At 39.1% G+C, this 12,018-nt stretch overlaps 10 protein-coding genes across 10 annotated transcripts; all 10 read left to right on the top strand.

Moving 5' to 3' along the window:
• Window positions 1-254: 254 nt before the first annotated feature.
• On the top strand, window positions 255-1,622 carry LSM04_005036 (Major facilitator superfamily; the record flags this gene model as incomplete). Its single annotated transcript, XM_067332135.1, has 1 exon — window positions 255-1,622. One exon carries the CDS (start codon window positions 255-257, stop codon window positions 1,620-1,622), a length of 1,368 nt encoding a protein of 455 aa, XP_067187638.1.
• Window positions 1,623-2,201: 579 nt separating this feature from the next.
• LSM04_002524 (Helicase) lies at window positions 2,202-4,148 on the top strand (the record flags this gene model as incomplete). Its single annotated transcript, XM_067332134.1, has 1 exon — window positions 2,202-4,148. The coding sequence occupies one exon, from the start codon at window positions 2,202-2,204 to the stop codon at window positions 4,146-4,148; it is 1,947 nt and encodes a 648-aa protein (XP_067187634.1).
• Window positions 4,149-4,406: 258 nt separating this feature from the next.
• On the top strand, window positions 4,407-5,363 carry LSM04_004701 (Oxoglutarate/iron-dependent dioxygenase; the record flags this gene model as incomplete). The annotated part of the gene is made up of 1 exon (XM_067332133.1): window positions 4,407-5,363. The coding sequence occupies one exon, from the start codon at window positions 4,407-4,409 to the stop codon at window positions 5,361-5,363; it is 957 nt and encodes a 318-aa protein (XP_067187636.1).
• A 387-nt stretch (window positions 5,364-5,750) lies between these two features.
• On the top strand, window positions 5,751-6,863 carry LSM04_005051 (uncharacterized protein; the record flags this gene model as incomplete). The annotated part of the gene is made up of 1 exon (XM_067332132.1): window positions 5,751-6,863. One exon carries the CDS (start codon window positions 5,751-5,753, stop codon window positions 6,861-6,863), a length of 1,113 nt encoding a protein of 370 aa, XP_067187639.1.
• A 352-nt stretch (window positions 6,864-7,215) lies between these two features.
• LSM04_000815 (uncharacterized protein) lies at window positions 7,216-7,998 on the top strand (the record flags this gene model as incomplete). Its single annotated transcript, XM_067332131.1, has 1 exon — window positions 7,216-7,998. One exon carries the CDS (start codon window positions 7,216-7,218, stop codon window positions 7,996-7,998), a length of 783 nt encoding a protein of 260 aa, XP_067187628.1.
• Window positions 7,999-8,494: 496 nt separating this feature from the next.
• LSM04_004853 (Ribosomal protein L18e/L15P) lies at window positions 8,495-9,619 on the top strand (the record flags this gene model as incomplete). The annotated part of the gene is made up of 1 exon (XM_067332130.1): window positions 8,495-9,619. One exon carries the CDS (start codon window positions 8,495-8,497, stop codon window positions 9,617-9,619), a length of 1,125 nt encoding a protein of 374 aa, XP_067187637.1.
• A 408-nt stretch (window positions 9,620-10,027) lies between these two features.
• On the top strand, window positions 10,028-10,387 carry LSM04_006058 (uncharacterized protein; the record flags this gene model as incomplete). The annotated part of the gene is made up of 1 exon (XM_067332129.1): window positions 10,028-10,387. The coding sequence occupies one exon, from the start codon at window positions 10,028-10,030 to the stop codon at window positions 10,385-10,387; it is 360 nt and encodes a 119-aa protein (XP_067187642.1).
• Window positions 10,388-10,417: 30 nt separating this feature from the next.
• LSM04_007874 (Myosin head) lies at window positions 10,418-10,870 on the top strand (the record flags this gene model as incomplete). The annotated part of the gene is made up of 1 exon (XM_067332128.1): window positions 10,418-10,870. The coding sequence occupies one exon, from the start codon at window positions 10,418-10,420 to the stop codon at window positions 10,868-10,870; it is 453 nt and encodes a 150-aa protein (XP_067187648.1).
• A 15-nt stretch (window positions 10,871-10,885) lies between these two features.
• LSM04_005564 (Myosin head) lies at window positions 10,886-11,438 on the top strand (the record flags this gene model as incomplete). Its single annotated transcript, XM_067332127.1, has 2 exons — window positions 10,886-10,898; window positions 11,014-11,438. 2 exons carry the CDS (start codon window positions 10,886-10,888, stop codon window positions 11,436-11,438), a joined length of 438 nt encoding a protein of 145 aa, XP_067187640.1.
• Window positions 11,439-11,464: 26 nt separating this feature from the next.
• LSM04_008848 (Myosin head) lies at window positions 11,465-12,011 on the top strand (the record flags this gene model as incomplete). Its single annotated transcript, XM_067332125.1, has 1 exon — window positions 11,465-12,011. A coding segment is annotated over one exon (547 nt), but the record flags the coding sequence as incomplete, so codon positions are not given.
• Between the last annotated feature and the right edge of the window lie 7 nt (window positions 12,012-12,018).

The raw sequence follows: 12,018 nt of genomic DNA, 5'->3' as shown, positions 1-12,018 counted from the left end.
TATATATATATATATAAAGCGATTAAGTGGAAAAATATTAATGTGAAGGAGCATTGTGAAATATTTTTGATACCGCTTGTGTTTTTTTGTTTTTCACCTTATTTATTTATTTATTTTGGGTACACTTTATTTTTATTCTCTTATCATTTTCTTTGTGGTATTATTATTATTATTATTATTATTATTATTATTATTATTATTAGTATAGTTTTGATTTTTAGACAGCTCGGTGGGGAGTGGGATACTCGTACAGTATGCCAGCTGTAAAAGGCCATCACTATGAGGAAAAGGCTAGACTTGACACATCTAATGGTACGAGCGAATACGACTACATTATATCCCATGAACAGCAACCAGCATCTGTTTTAATACAGAAGCGATTGATGTCCATGAAGGAATTATTAATTCTATTGTCTATGTCTTTTAGTTACGCATTATGTTTTAATACTCTGAGCAATATATTGATTCCAAAAACTGTCGCTCGTCTTACTGATGGGACACAGAGTTTGTGGGTAGGAACATTAATGACATTAGGGGCTATCTGTCAAACTTCAACTCCTCTGATTGGAGCATATAGCGATCGCATAGGTAGTCGAGCAATTTTTTTGATGTATGGTTCTGGAGTGACTGTTCTTGGTCTTTTTTTATTCGTTCTTGCTGAAGTCACGGAGTTGTTAATAGTGTTGTGTATTGCACAAGTTGCGTCAGCCATGGGACTTTCAATTGTGTATAGTATGATAACAGCTCTATTAAACGATTATGTTCTTGAAGAACAGACGGGTAAAGGAAGCGGTGCAATGGCTCTTCTAGCCCTTACTGGGAGTGGTGTAGGTTACGCTATGCTTGCCCTTGACGTACCAGTTACTTACTGTTTGTGTAGCTACGTACTTGCTACACTTTTTTGTCTCGTAACTACAATGTCTTTTATACCAAATGTAGAACCTCTTCGACAGTCTCAAACTCCTATACGGGTTTGTGATGTTGTGACTGCAGCGTTCACTATGCCATCATTCCGTGTGTTTCCGGATTTTGTTTTTGCTTGTATTGGTCGATCACTTTTTAACTTTGGTTTAGCGGCACAAGTATATCTAGTTTTTTTTGTACGCGATGTATTTGGATCATCTGTTCCGGTACGCATCACATCGGCACTCTCTATTGCGGCGCTTATTGGTGGTTTGGTAGGTGCCATTCCAAGTGGCATTTTTTCTGACCGTATAGGACGAAAACCTGTTATTTACGCGGCTGTATTTATATGTGCGTCTTCACTCATGCTGTTATTAATGGTACGTGACATGACACTTTTGTATGCTGTGGGTTTTCTCCACGGTGTTGGGAGCGCGGCATACCTGTCTGTTGACCACGCTCTCGGTATCGCAACTCTCCCGCGTAAGTGTGGTGTACCCGTCGATGCCGCGAAAGACTTAGGACTATTCGCTACAAGTGCAACAATAGGTACACTTATTGGGCAAGTAGTTTACGGGGCCGTACTGCACGCTTTCGTCACGCACACGGAAGCTGGTATTGTGCGCTACAGTCATCTTGGGTTTCTCGTCGTGTATTCTATCTCATGTCTCGCGTTTGTGGCGAGTGGTGTTATTGGGGCACTTATTCGTGTGAAATAGACCGTTTTTGCATTATACATTTCTAGGCAAAGAGGTATAAAATAAAAAAGAAATAAAGAAGCGGAGTGTGATAACAGTAAAGGTACATCAAAACAGAACAACGACGAAAGGGAGATTAAAAGAAAAGAGAGGACACCAACCTAGCCTCTTCCTACCAGTCCCATCAATTGTAGAAGAGTTAAAAAAAAAAGAAATATATATATATATATATATATAGAGGGGTCATTTTGCAAACCAAAGATGAGAGGTAGTTGGAATCACTTTCATAATGATTAAGGTGAGAAACGATTTTTTTTTCCTTTTTTGATTGGTGTTGCTTCTTTTGATGTTTCATGCTGTGTTTTTTTTTTTTGGTAGTGTTTTTTTCGCTTTGTGTTTTTTATTATAATTATTTTACCTTCTTAGTCCTTTAAACCTTTTTTCCCTCCTCTCTACAAGTGCTTAGTTCTCTACACTTCACTTTTGGTATCTGTGTTTCATTGTATATACCTCTTTCTCTCTTATTCTCTCCCTTTCTTTGTTTTTTTATTTTTTTTACTTTCTTTTTTCCTGTGCGTTTATTAGTGGTGTTTCTACTATATGTCGGTGTCTGAGATTGCGGTAAAGCGACTGCGACGGCAATGGGAGCCGGAGGAGAAGACGTGGAATGATGAGGCGCTCGAACTTCCTTGGGAGGAGTTGTCACCCCCTCTGCACAAAGCCACCACATTTGCACTGAAGAATGTATTCTTCTTCTCACACGCAACATCTGTGCAGTCCCGCACCATTTCTGTATTTAGAGATTCTGGCAATAGCGCCATTGTGGAGGCACCAACAGGCAGTGGAAAGACACTCGCTGTATTGATTCCACTTATGGAGCGCACCGTTTGGGCGTGCGAAGCCTATGTGACAACACACAATTGCCCCTTACTGCGACGCGATATTATTGGCATCATTCTCTCACCCTCACGTGTACTGGCAGAACAGACGTTTGTAGTTGGACGAAATCTCTCTTCTCGATATCCGCACGCAATACGCTTTGCGCTATGTGATGGGGCCATGCAATCGGCTGCTGCTGCACTCGAGGGGATAAAAACTGCAGCACGTGGTGCCGGAACGTTTCTCGTGACTACACCGCATGACTTGGTTGATTTCATCACCGCTTGGGAAGCTGATTGTTCGGCGGATGAAACATGCGACGATATGCAAGAGTTACTTGCAGAGCAAGATGAGGAAACAAGGCGACGTTACTATGAAAAACATAAAAATAGTAAGCGAAATGGGGTTGATTCTGGGTTTAGAGTGCAATTACGGGGATGTCATGAGGAACGGTTTGTACTTATTGTTGATGAAGCAGATCTTATCTTTCATTCTGACGAGATGCGTAGTATTGTGACGGAGTTTATTGCAACTTATGGACGTACGGAAGAGCCACAACAGAAGCGACGCAGAATAACGCCTAAAAATTCTTCATCATTATGTATGAAAATGGATGTAGCTTTTGTTGGTGCAACAGTATCTACCTCAAGTAAACTGCAAGAGTACGCATTAGAGGTAAGTTTTAAACTGGGATCCACAATGCACACTGTTGTACTTAACAAGGCCGAAGATTTTGTTACACGGTTGCAGAATCGATATGTTGTCTGTGGCGCATACGAATTTCTACCACTTTTTATTCAATTAATGAATATACATGCCTCAAAGAAGCACTTTATCTTTTTTAACAGTGCTAAAACACTTAAATTTGTGCAAAAATTATTTTCCATTCTTACAGAAAATGATCGTCCACTACTTTATATCAAACATATCTACGTAATGTATGAGGGAATGAGTGAGCGATCTCGTCTTGAACAGTATAATGCATTTCTTAATCACCAGACAGATTCGAAACAACAACAAGAAGTAGGAGATAAAAAGAAAAAAATAACAAATCCCCTTTCTGCTGCTGAAAAGAAGAATCAGGTTTACATCAGTGGGTGGAAGCGTGATGGACGACAACCACACGGAAAAGGAGCTCTTCTTCTTTGCACAGACATGGCTGCATTTGGACTGGATGTTCGTGATGTTGACTATGTCTACCACTTTGAACCACCAACTACTGTGCAATCGTACGTACACCGTATAGGTCGTGTTGGGAGAATGGGAATGCGTGGAAGCAGTATTCTTATTTTGCCTTGTTTTAATGAGATGAACTCACTTTCATCGGCGCGGGAGAGAAAAACTAATAGCGGACGGTTCGACACACTCACCAATACGAAACGCTCTACAGCTGATATTCAAATGGTGCACATGAGCACAAAGGTATTGTCCAAGGAAAAACAAGAATACCTACAGGAATTAGGATGTCGAAGCGAACTTCACCCGCATACTATGCCTCCTTTTGCTCCAATAACGTCAACTATTCGAAACGTCATTTCACAAAATGCAAAACTGAAAACGTTGGCACAGGCTGCTGCCATGTCAATGTGTGCTGTTGCACACAATGATGAAAGTGCCAAAGCATGGTTTGATCCCGCCTTGGCTCTCCATTCCATTCTTCTCGATTAAAAATTTTTTTGATAAAGGAGTATATTCTACTGGATCTAACAAAAAGGTTTTTGTTTAAAAGGACCTTTTATGGTATGCCTCGTTGTCATTTATCTTTTTTTTTCAGAAAATACTCTTGTATTTCTTACAGAAAAAAAAATATAAAAGACTTTACACCATTTGAAATGTTTTTGTTTTTGCTTCTTTTTCTTTTTTTTTGTTATTTTTTTTTTGTTTATTATTTGGGGTTAGAATCGGTTAGTACGTGTGTGGCTGGAAATGTACAGCTATAATAACATTATTGACAAGGGTGAGCCGATCAACAAACATCTAATTGATGGAGTTACTATAAGCCCCATGCCAATAGGTGAGGTCAAAAAAAGTCGTGTAGATAATCGAGTGGATGTTGTTCTCGTGGAAAATTTTCTTTCAAATGAAGAGTGTGATGAAATTATTTCTGCCTGTGAGGAGGTGGGTTACACATTCTGGCAACAGAAAGATGCCAATACGCGCGGAGAAATGGATGAATGTAGTTGTAATAAATCGAGTCGTGCATTTCGCGTCGTTGATACAATCGAGGCAAGTTTCCCGAAACTTTCACAGGCATTATCCGCACGTATACAGAAAGTAGTGGAACTAGAGCCAAAGTTCTTCAGTTCATCAATGGAAAATGCAGAAGAATTGTTTGCACGTGATTTAGAGGGAAAATGGGTGCCAATAGAGTTGGCAACTAACTTATTATTTGGTAAGTATGGTCCAGGTGGTCACTTTTCTCCTCATGTTGACGGATCCACCATTGTCGATCTTAATACACGCTCTCTTTATACATTGCTCATCTACCTTAACGACTGCAAAATAGGTGGAGAGACGATTATATTTACTGGTGAACAGGCAGATGTCCTTGAGTGTGATATAAAAAGTGGTAACTTTGTTGGCAAGCGAGAAAATCGTGTTGGTTCTGTGAGGCCAATGAAAGGATCTGCTGTATTTTTTTACTGTGATGTTCTACATGAGGGATCACCTGTTGGAGATGGATGTTGCAAGTACATCTTGCGTGGTGATTTTTTGTACCGACGTGACCCACCTATTCTGACAGAGGAAAGAGATCAACTGGCATTTGAGCTTTACGAGAAGGCACGTGTAGAGGAGAGCAACGGTAATGCTATCTTGGCCTGTGAGATGTTTCAAAAAGTCCGTAAATTGTCCAGAGGTGTGGCAGAACTTTATCAATTGTAATATTTTAATGAAATCTCTCTCTCTCTCTCTCTCTCTCTCTCTCTATATATATATATATATATATATATATATATATATATATATATATGAACCGTTACTTTAGCTCCTGATGATTTACTACGTTTTCTGGACAACATTTAATTCTTTATTACCTCATTTGGGCGAGTTAATAAAACTCAGAAGTTAAATAAAATCAAAAGAGAATATTTTTAACAAATGGAAAAAAATCCTTGGTCTTTCTCATGAGAAATATATATATATATATATATATATATATATTTGAGAGGTCTTATACGTTGCTTTTTTTAATTATTAATTCTTTATGTTACTATAACTCTTTTTTTTCGTTGTTGTTTGTTATTTTTTGTTATTCTTAGCAGCTGCGTCATGGGTTCGCAGGGATTTGTTGAAGACTATGACTCTGCTGAGTCTATTGAGGCGCAGTACTTTGACGGGTACGCGGATCCTGCGGTTCACCGAGTCATGCTAGAAGATGCACCGCGCATGTCATTTTTTCGACAGGTGATGACATGCGATGCCCTTATGCGGAATCGTGTTGTAGTAGACATTGGTTCTGGTACAGGCATTCTATCCATATGGGCAGCACGTGCTGGGGCGAAGCACGTATTTTCTATCGAGGCATCTTCTTTAAGCCAAACTCAAAGTCTTGTTATTGCAGATAATGGTTTATCAGAAAAGATTACAGTACTTGCTGATACTATGGAAAACATTATTGCATGCGGTGTTGAAGATTTTATAGCTAGGCATGAATCAATTCTAAAGGATTCTGGCATTTCGGTGATAGTATCAGAGTGGATGGGTTTTTTTTTGTTGCATGAAGGCATGTTACTTTCTGTCATCCGAGCGCGTGACTTTTTTGATGAGGTGAATCATCTACTGGGTATTTCACGCCGTATGGAAATAGTGCCTGAGAGGGCAACAATACATGTGGCGCCCATAAACTGCGACTCATACTATAAGGAGCGCTTCCATAAGTTCTGGGGTGAATTGGACGGTATAGATTTCACTAGATATGGTAAATTAGAATGTGAGGCACGTTTTGAAAACACATCACCTCTTATTGATGTGATCCCTTCGTCTTGTTTGCTTCACGAAGGTGTAAAATTTGCGGATTTTGATTTGTCCACAATTACTCAAGATGCTCTTGGGGTGATAAGTAGTGAAATCCATTTTGATCTTCGTTCTTCCTCAGTGTTCCAGAGGCAGGTTCTTCCTGACCCAACACGGTGTATTGCTGTTATTGACGGATTTACAATATGGTTTGATGTACACTTTCGTGATTTGGTGTTAAGCACTTCTCCTTATTGCCCACCCACACATTGGAAGCAGGCAACAATTCTCTTGCCTTCCTTGGTGCGGTCGGAAAAACTTTTGTCATTTACATTGGCTGAAGATGCAGTGCTAGATGTGACTTTAACTCTCTCTGCAACAGACGACCCCTCTAAGCGATGCTACACCGCCACGCTCGAACTAAAGTAAGAGAATAAGTTAATAATAATAATAATAATAATAATAAAGAAAGATTATCTATAGAGTCCGAAAGAGTGGATTGAAAACTAATATATATATATATATATATATATATATATATATATATATATATATATATATACAATATTTCTTTTTTAGGTAGTAACTAATGATAATGTCAGTTATATTCTTCTTCTTCTTCTTATTATTATTATTAGAACCTTCTTCTAATTGTTATTGTTCCTCAAGTGACATTAAACTGCACTCTGGTAGTATAATAGTAGTACCTCAATAAAGAGATAAGACGACGAGGAGAACAAGAATAAAAAGAAGATAAACTTATACAAAAGGACATTGACATATGTCGACAGGAGAACTTCCCTCTGAAGTGGTTGCATATATGGAAGAGAAGCATGTGAAAGTTATTCTCGAAGAAGCTTTTCATGATGTACTGACGGAACTTCCGGAAAACCCCCTTGAGTTTTTACTGAAGGCGTTTGAAAAAAAGACGACACTACGACTGATGCTTGTCGGACCTACTGGGAGTGGGAAACATAGACAGTCCTCCCTTTTAGCGGAAAAATACGGTGCAGTTCTTATTAACGCTGATGATGTATTTAAAAGCGAAATAGAAAAGGGGACAGAAGAAGGGAAAATTTTGCAGAGCAAATTACGTGAGAGTAATCAGATTCCCAGTGATATTGCTTCTAAGCTTATTATTAAGAGGGTAAGGGAAGAAGAAGCTGTAAATAATGGATGGGTACTCAGCGGATTTCCTCAGACCCGATCGCACGCATTACATTTACAAGAAGCAGGAATATCACCACGTTTGTTTATATTACTAGATGTTCCGAGTGAAGTGGCAGTAAAACGGTGTACAGAACGTTCTTGTGATTCTGCCACGCAAAATATTCACCAGATCGAGGATGCACATCCTCCAACTGTGACAGAAAAAAAGCCAATAAATAATAGTGATAACTCATTGGAGTCTATAATGAGGCGTTGGAATTGCTTTGATGCAAGAAGGGATGAACTTATTGAGTGTTATAAGCCTTTTTTGGTTCGTATTGATGGTAGCCGTTCAACAGATACTGTATTCAGTGAAATCTGTGAACAAGTAGATTCAAGATTTGTATCAGTATGATCATTAATAGATTGTTTTAGTTCCTTTCCGAAATGATGTATTTACACTTCTTCGTACATGTAGAAAATATGGAATAAGAACAACGCGGTGTTCTTGGAGCATGGTATCATACTAACTATTTTTTTCCTTCTTCGTTTTTTTACGTTTATGTCGAGTACAACTTGAACCTATTTTCCTAATTTGAGTTTCTTTCATGTTTAAACAAATGTACTTAAATATGTATATATTTAGGGTTGTTTGTAACCGTTTTCCCCATTTATTTTTCTCTTGCCTCATCTACAGTACGGGATAGAAGGGAGGAGGGTTAGTGAGAAACAGTGTTTAGAAAGGCTGCCCCACTCCCTTCAACAACAACAACAAAGAAAAAAAACCCGAGAAGGAACTAGTGAAGAGACACAGTTACGGACGTATACATACATATAAAATTATTTTTATTAGTATTAGTATTTTTATTATTATTACAAGTGAACTGATTATCAAGGATTTGTAGTTGGTGATGCTTTCCCGAACGACTTTTCTGTGTCGGTATCGCCTCTTTCATCCGAGGCGTGAGGCCATACCGCTACACATGAGCCCGGCGAAATCTATCTTCCCTCTCATCAATAGCAATAACCTCCTGGCTAAGCCACGGAATAACTGGAAGGACTTTGCAGGTAGAAAAGAATTCGACGAAGATCACCCGCTTCCTGTTGTAGGTTCTAGACTAAATGAGAAGACGACACAGCATAAATGGAGCCACTGGGATCAATACCTTAATCCACAGATCATACAGTCTGGAAGGGATCTTACTCCAACTCCAGAATATATTGGAATGCGAAGTGGACACAATATGATTAGGATGGGATGGATGAAAATTGGTGGTAGCTGGAAGTATGCGAGAGGGTACAATGATAGACGTAACGTGTTTGCTCGTGGACAGTGGCAGGAGCGTAAGATGACTCCTCGTTTTATGCTAGCACCTCGTGTCTCTCCTGGTGGTCCGCGCAATCGATATGAAGGAAAGTTGGTATTTTCACGTCTAAAGCTAAGTAAACTACTCTGGGCAATTGATTCAGGACGTCTAAACCCAAATGAGGTCATTACATTGTATCATCTTCGTGAGGCACATGTTGTGGCGGAACGCGATATTTTATGGCCTGGATTTGTACTTGTTAGTAGTGGTGTAAGCCATGTCCCGTATCCCATACACATCGAGCTTCAAAACGCATCTGCCGAATGCATACGTCTGATTGAAGAGGCTGGCGGCTCCTTCACTGGTGTGTACATGACTCACGAAGGCCTCTATCAGGAGCTCCACCCGGAGGAGTACCCCGTCTTCCCCGACCAGGACCTGCCGGAGCGGAAGGGACTCGAGAGTCTCGCAACACATCCCGGCAAACGCGGCTGGCTTGTGCGTTGGTACGAGGACGAGAGTAAGTACGCACACCCAGAGGCGGGAAGACGACACTCACACTACGTGAGACCGCCAACGGAGCGCGACCTTCCAGCAACTGTGGAGGAGTATGAGATGGTGAAGCACCACCAAAAGTGGCACCTTAATCAACCAGGTTCAGGTACAGTACTGCCGTGGCATTCATATAATACGGCGGATTTGTTAAAACGATCTTCTGGTCGTATTTAAAACAAAGAAAAGGGAGAAACGGTGGAAAATGGGAGGAACTTTTTTGAAAAAGAAAAGAAAAAATAAAGAAATGGAGAAAACCGTAAAAATAAGAAAGAAAAAAAGAAACAATGAAACATATCTTTTCTTTTGCACCTTTACTACTCGTATCCGTGCTTCACCTCTTGGTGACTGTTCTGCTCTTTTATCTTGTCTCTGGGTATCTCTCTCTCTCTCTCTCTCTCTCTCGTGTTCAGAATTTTATATTCTTCTTTTGTTTTTTAATTTCCGAAGATATTGTTGAACGAAATATTTAATTTATTTCCTTCCTTTTTTTTTACAATAGATAAGTAGTTGTCGATGAAATCCGGGGTAAAGAAGAGAAACGAAGAATATATTTTAAGACGTTGGGAAAATGAAGACGATAGAATGACCGATATAACTTTACAGTCTAACAACGGATACCACGTTGCTGACACTGTTTACATTAAACACTCTACAGAAAGTTGGATTCGTGGAAGTTTACCAACCATAAAGAGAGTATCAAAGAAAGACGGTTTTACACGTGTGGTCTACGGTTGTTCTTCTCTTTTAAATAAAAGCTATATGGTTAATCTACGCAATGACCCTTCTCTTTTTGATGTGTACCCATTACAAGAGGAGGATATTTATCATATTCTCGAGTCATGCAAGGAACCAACAGCGTTTAACACAGTGAATGACCTTTTAGATCTTGCATACCTTCACAACGCAACCTTACTTGAACAAGTGCGTGTGCAATACTTTTAAACTCTTATTTATACACACATTGGCCCAATTATGCTGGCTCTTAACCCTTATGATTTTACGCTTCCCAACTATACAGAGGACAACATGCCAAAATACATTAAGGAAGGATCTTCTGTGATTGAAGAACGTTCACAGAATTTATCTCATGCATGGACAGTGGCTTATTACAGTTACTGGTGTATGTGCACTGATCATTATAATCAAAGTATTATTGTTAGTGGTGAAAGTGGTGCTGGGAAAACTGAGACGGCAGAAATTGTTGTTAAGTACATTGGTGCTGTTTCAACAACTCAATGTGGTCCTGAAGAAGAATCTTCTGCTGAAGAAATGGCTAAAAAAGTAACACTGCCTTCGCCAATTCTTGAGGCTTTTGGTAATGCCAAAACAAGAAGAAATGATAACAGTTCTCTTCTTGGAAAATTTATGAAAGTGCACTTTAAACCCTCAGCTAACGGTGGTGTGGTAATAGGATCGTTAATGTAATGTTTACCTTCTTGAATGATCCCGTATAGTAACGCATGGTTTTGATGAAGTTGGTTATCATAGTTTCTATCAGCTTCTTGCTAGAGATAGTACTACTGACAAACAAAAACGTCTACGTTAATTGCAGTTAAATTGTGCTGAAGATTACCGATGTACTTCTATTGGTGGTGCTACGGTAATTGAAGGAGTAAACGACGCCAATGATTTTAACGATGTTATGCAAGCAATGCAAATTGTTGGTATGAGTTCAACAGATATAGATGAAGTTCGGAATACAGTTGGAGTGGTACTACATTTGCTTTCCTTAAAGTTTCAATCAGTTACGGATGATAAGTGCTGTATTGACATGACTACAAAGGATACTACAGTTCATATGCAAATGGTAAAAGAACTTTTGGGTCTATCAGATGATGTATTTTTTAAGGAACTAACAACGACGACACATCTTACTCGTGGTGAGACAATTATTCGAAAATTACGTCAGACACAAGCTATGGATCTGTGCGCAGGGGTTGCCAAAGCTCTCTATGAGTCTCTTTTTTTTATGGATGGTAAGACGCTTAAATGAATTCATAAAACCTCCTCAGTTAAGTAATGATTCTTCTAAAGAGTCATGGATTTGATTGCTCGATATATTTGGATTTGAAGATTTTTCTCATGGTAACTCATTTGAACAACTATGCATTAATCTGGCGAATGAAACACTGCAAAATCACTATAATAGCGTTGTTTTTTACACGCGATATGGACGAATGCTGTAAAGAAGGGATTAATACAGAAAGTGTTGTGTTTCACGATAATCAACCATGCTTAGATCTTATTTGTGGATTAGATTTTTTATCCTGTGGACCAAATGTAAGTTCGAGAATAACAAATAAAATGTCTATTCTACATCTTGTTGATGAAGAATCTGCACTGGCAAAAGTAAGTGACTTGTCGTTTCGGAAGAAAATCTGTGATTTATATGGTGATCGCCTTCTGGATGGTAAAGGAGGACATTCTAACTTCCTTACAGTGAAAACTGATCGTAATTCATTTATAGTAAAACATTACGCGGGTGATGTTGTATGCAATGTAGATGGATTTCGTGCCAAAAATAGTGACGCTACAAAAGAATCTCTCAAGGAAGCTATACTCTCCAGTACAAT

The sequence above is a fragment of the Trypanosoma melophagium genome, assembly GCF_022059095.1.
Source record: "Trypanosoma melophagium isolate St. Kilda chromosome Unknown ctg42segment0, whole genome shotgun sequence".
Classification (NCBI taxonomy): Eukaryota; Euglenozoa; class Kinetoplastea; order Trypanosomatida; family Trypanosomatidae; genus Trypanosoma; species Trypanosoma melophagium.
Note: the sequence above shows the minus strand (reverse complement) of the source record. Positions and strands in the feature narration are given on the sequence as shown.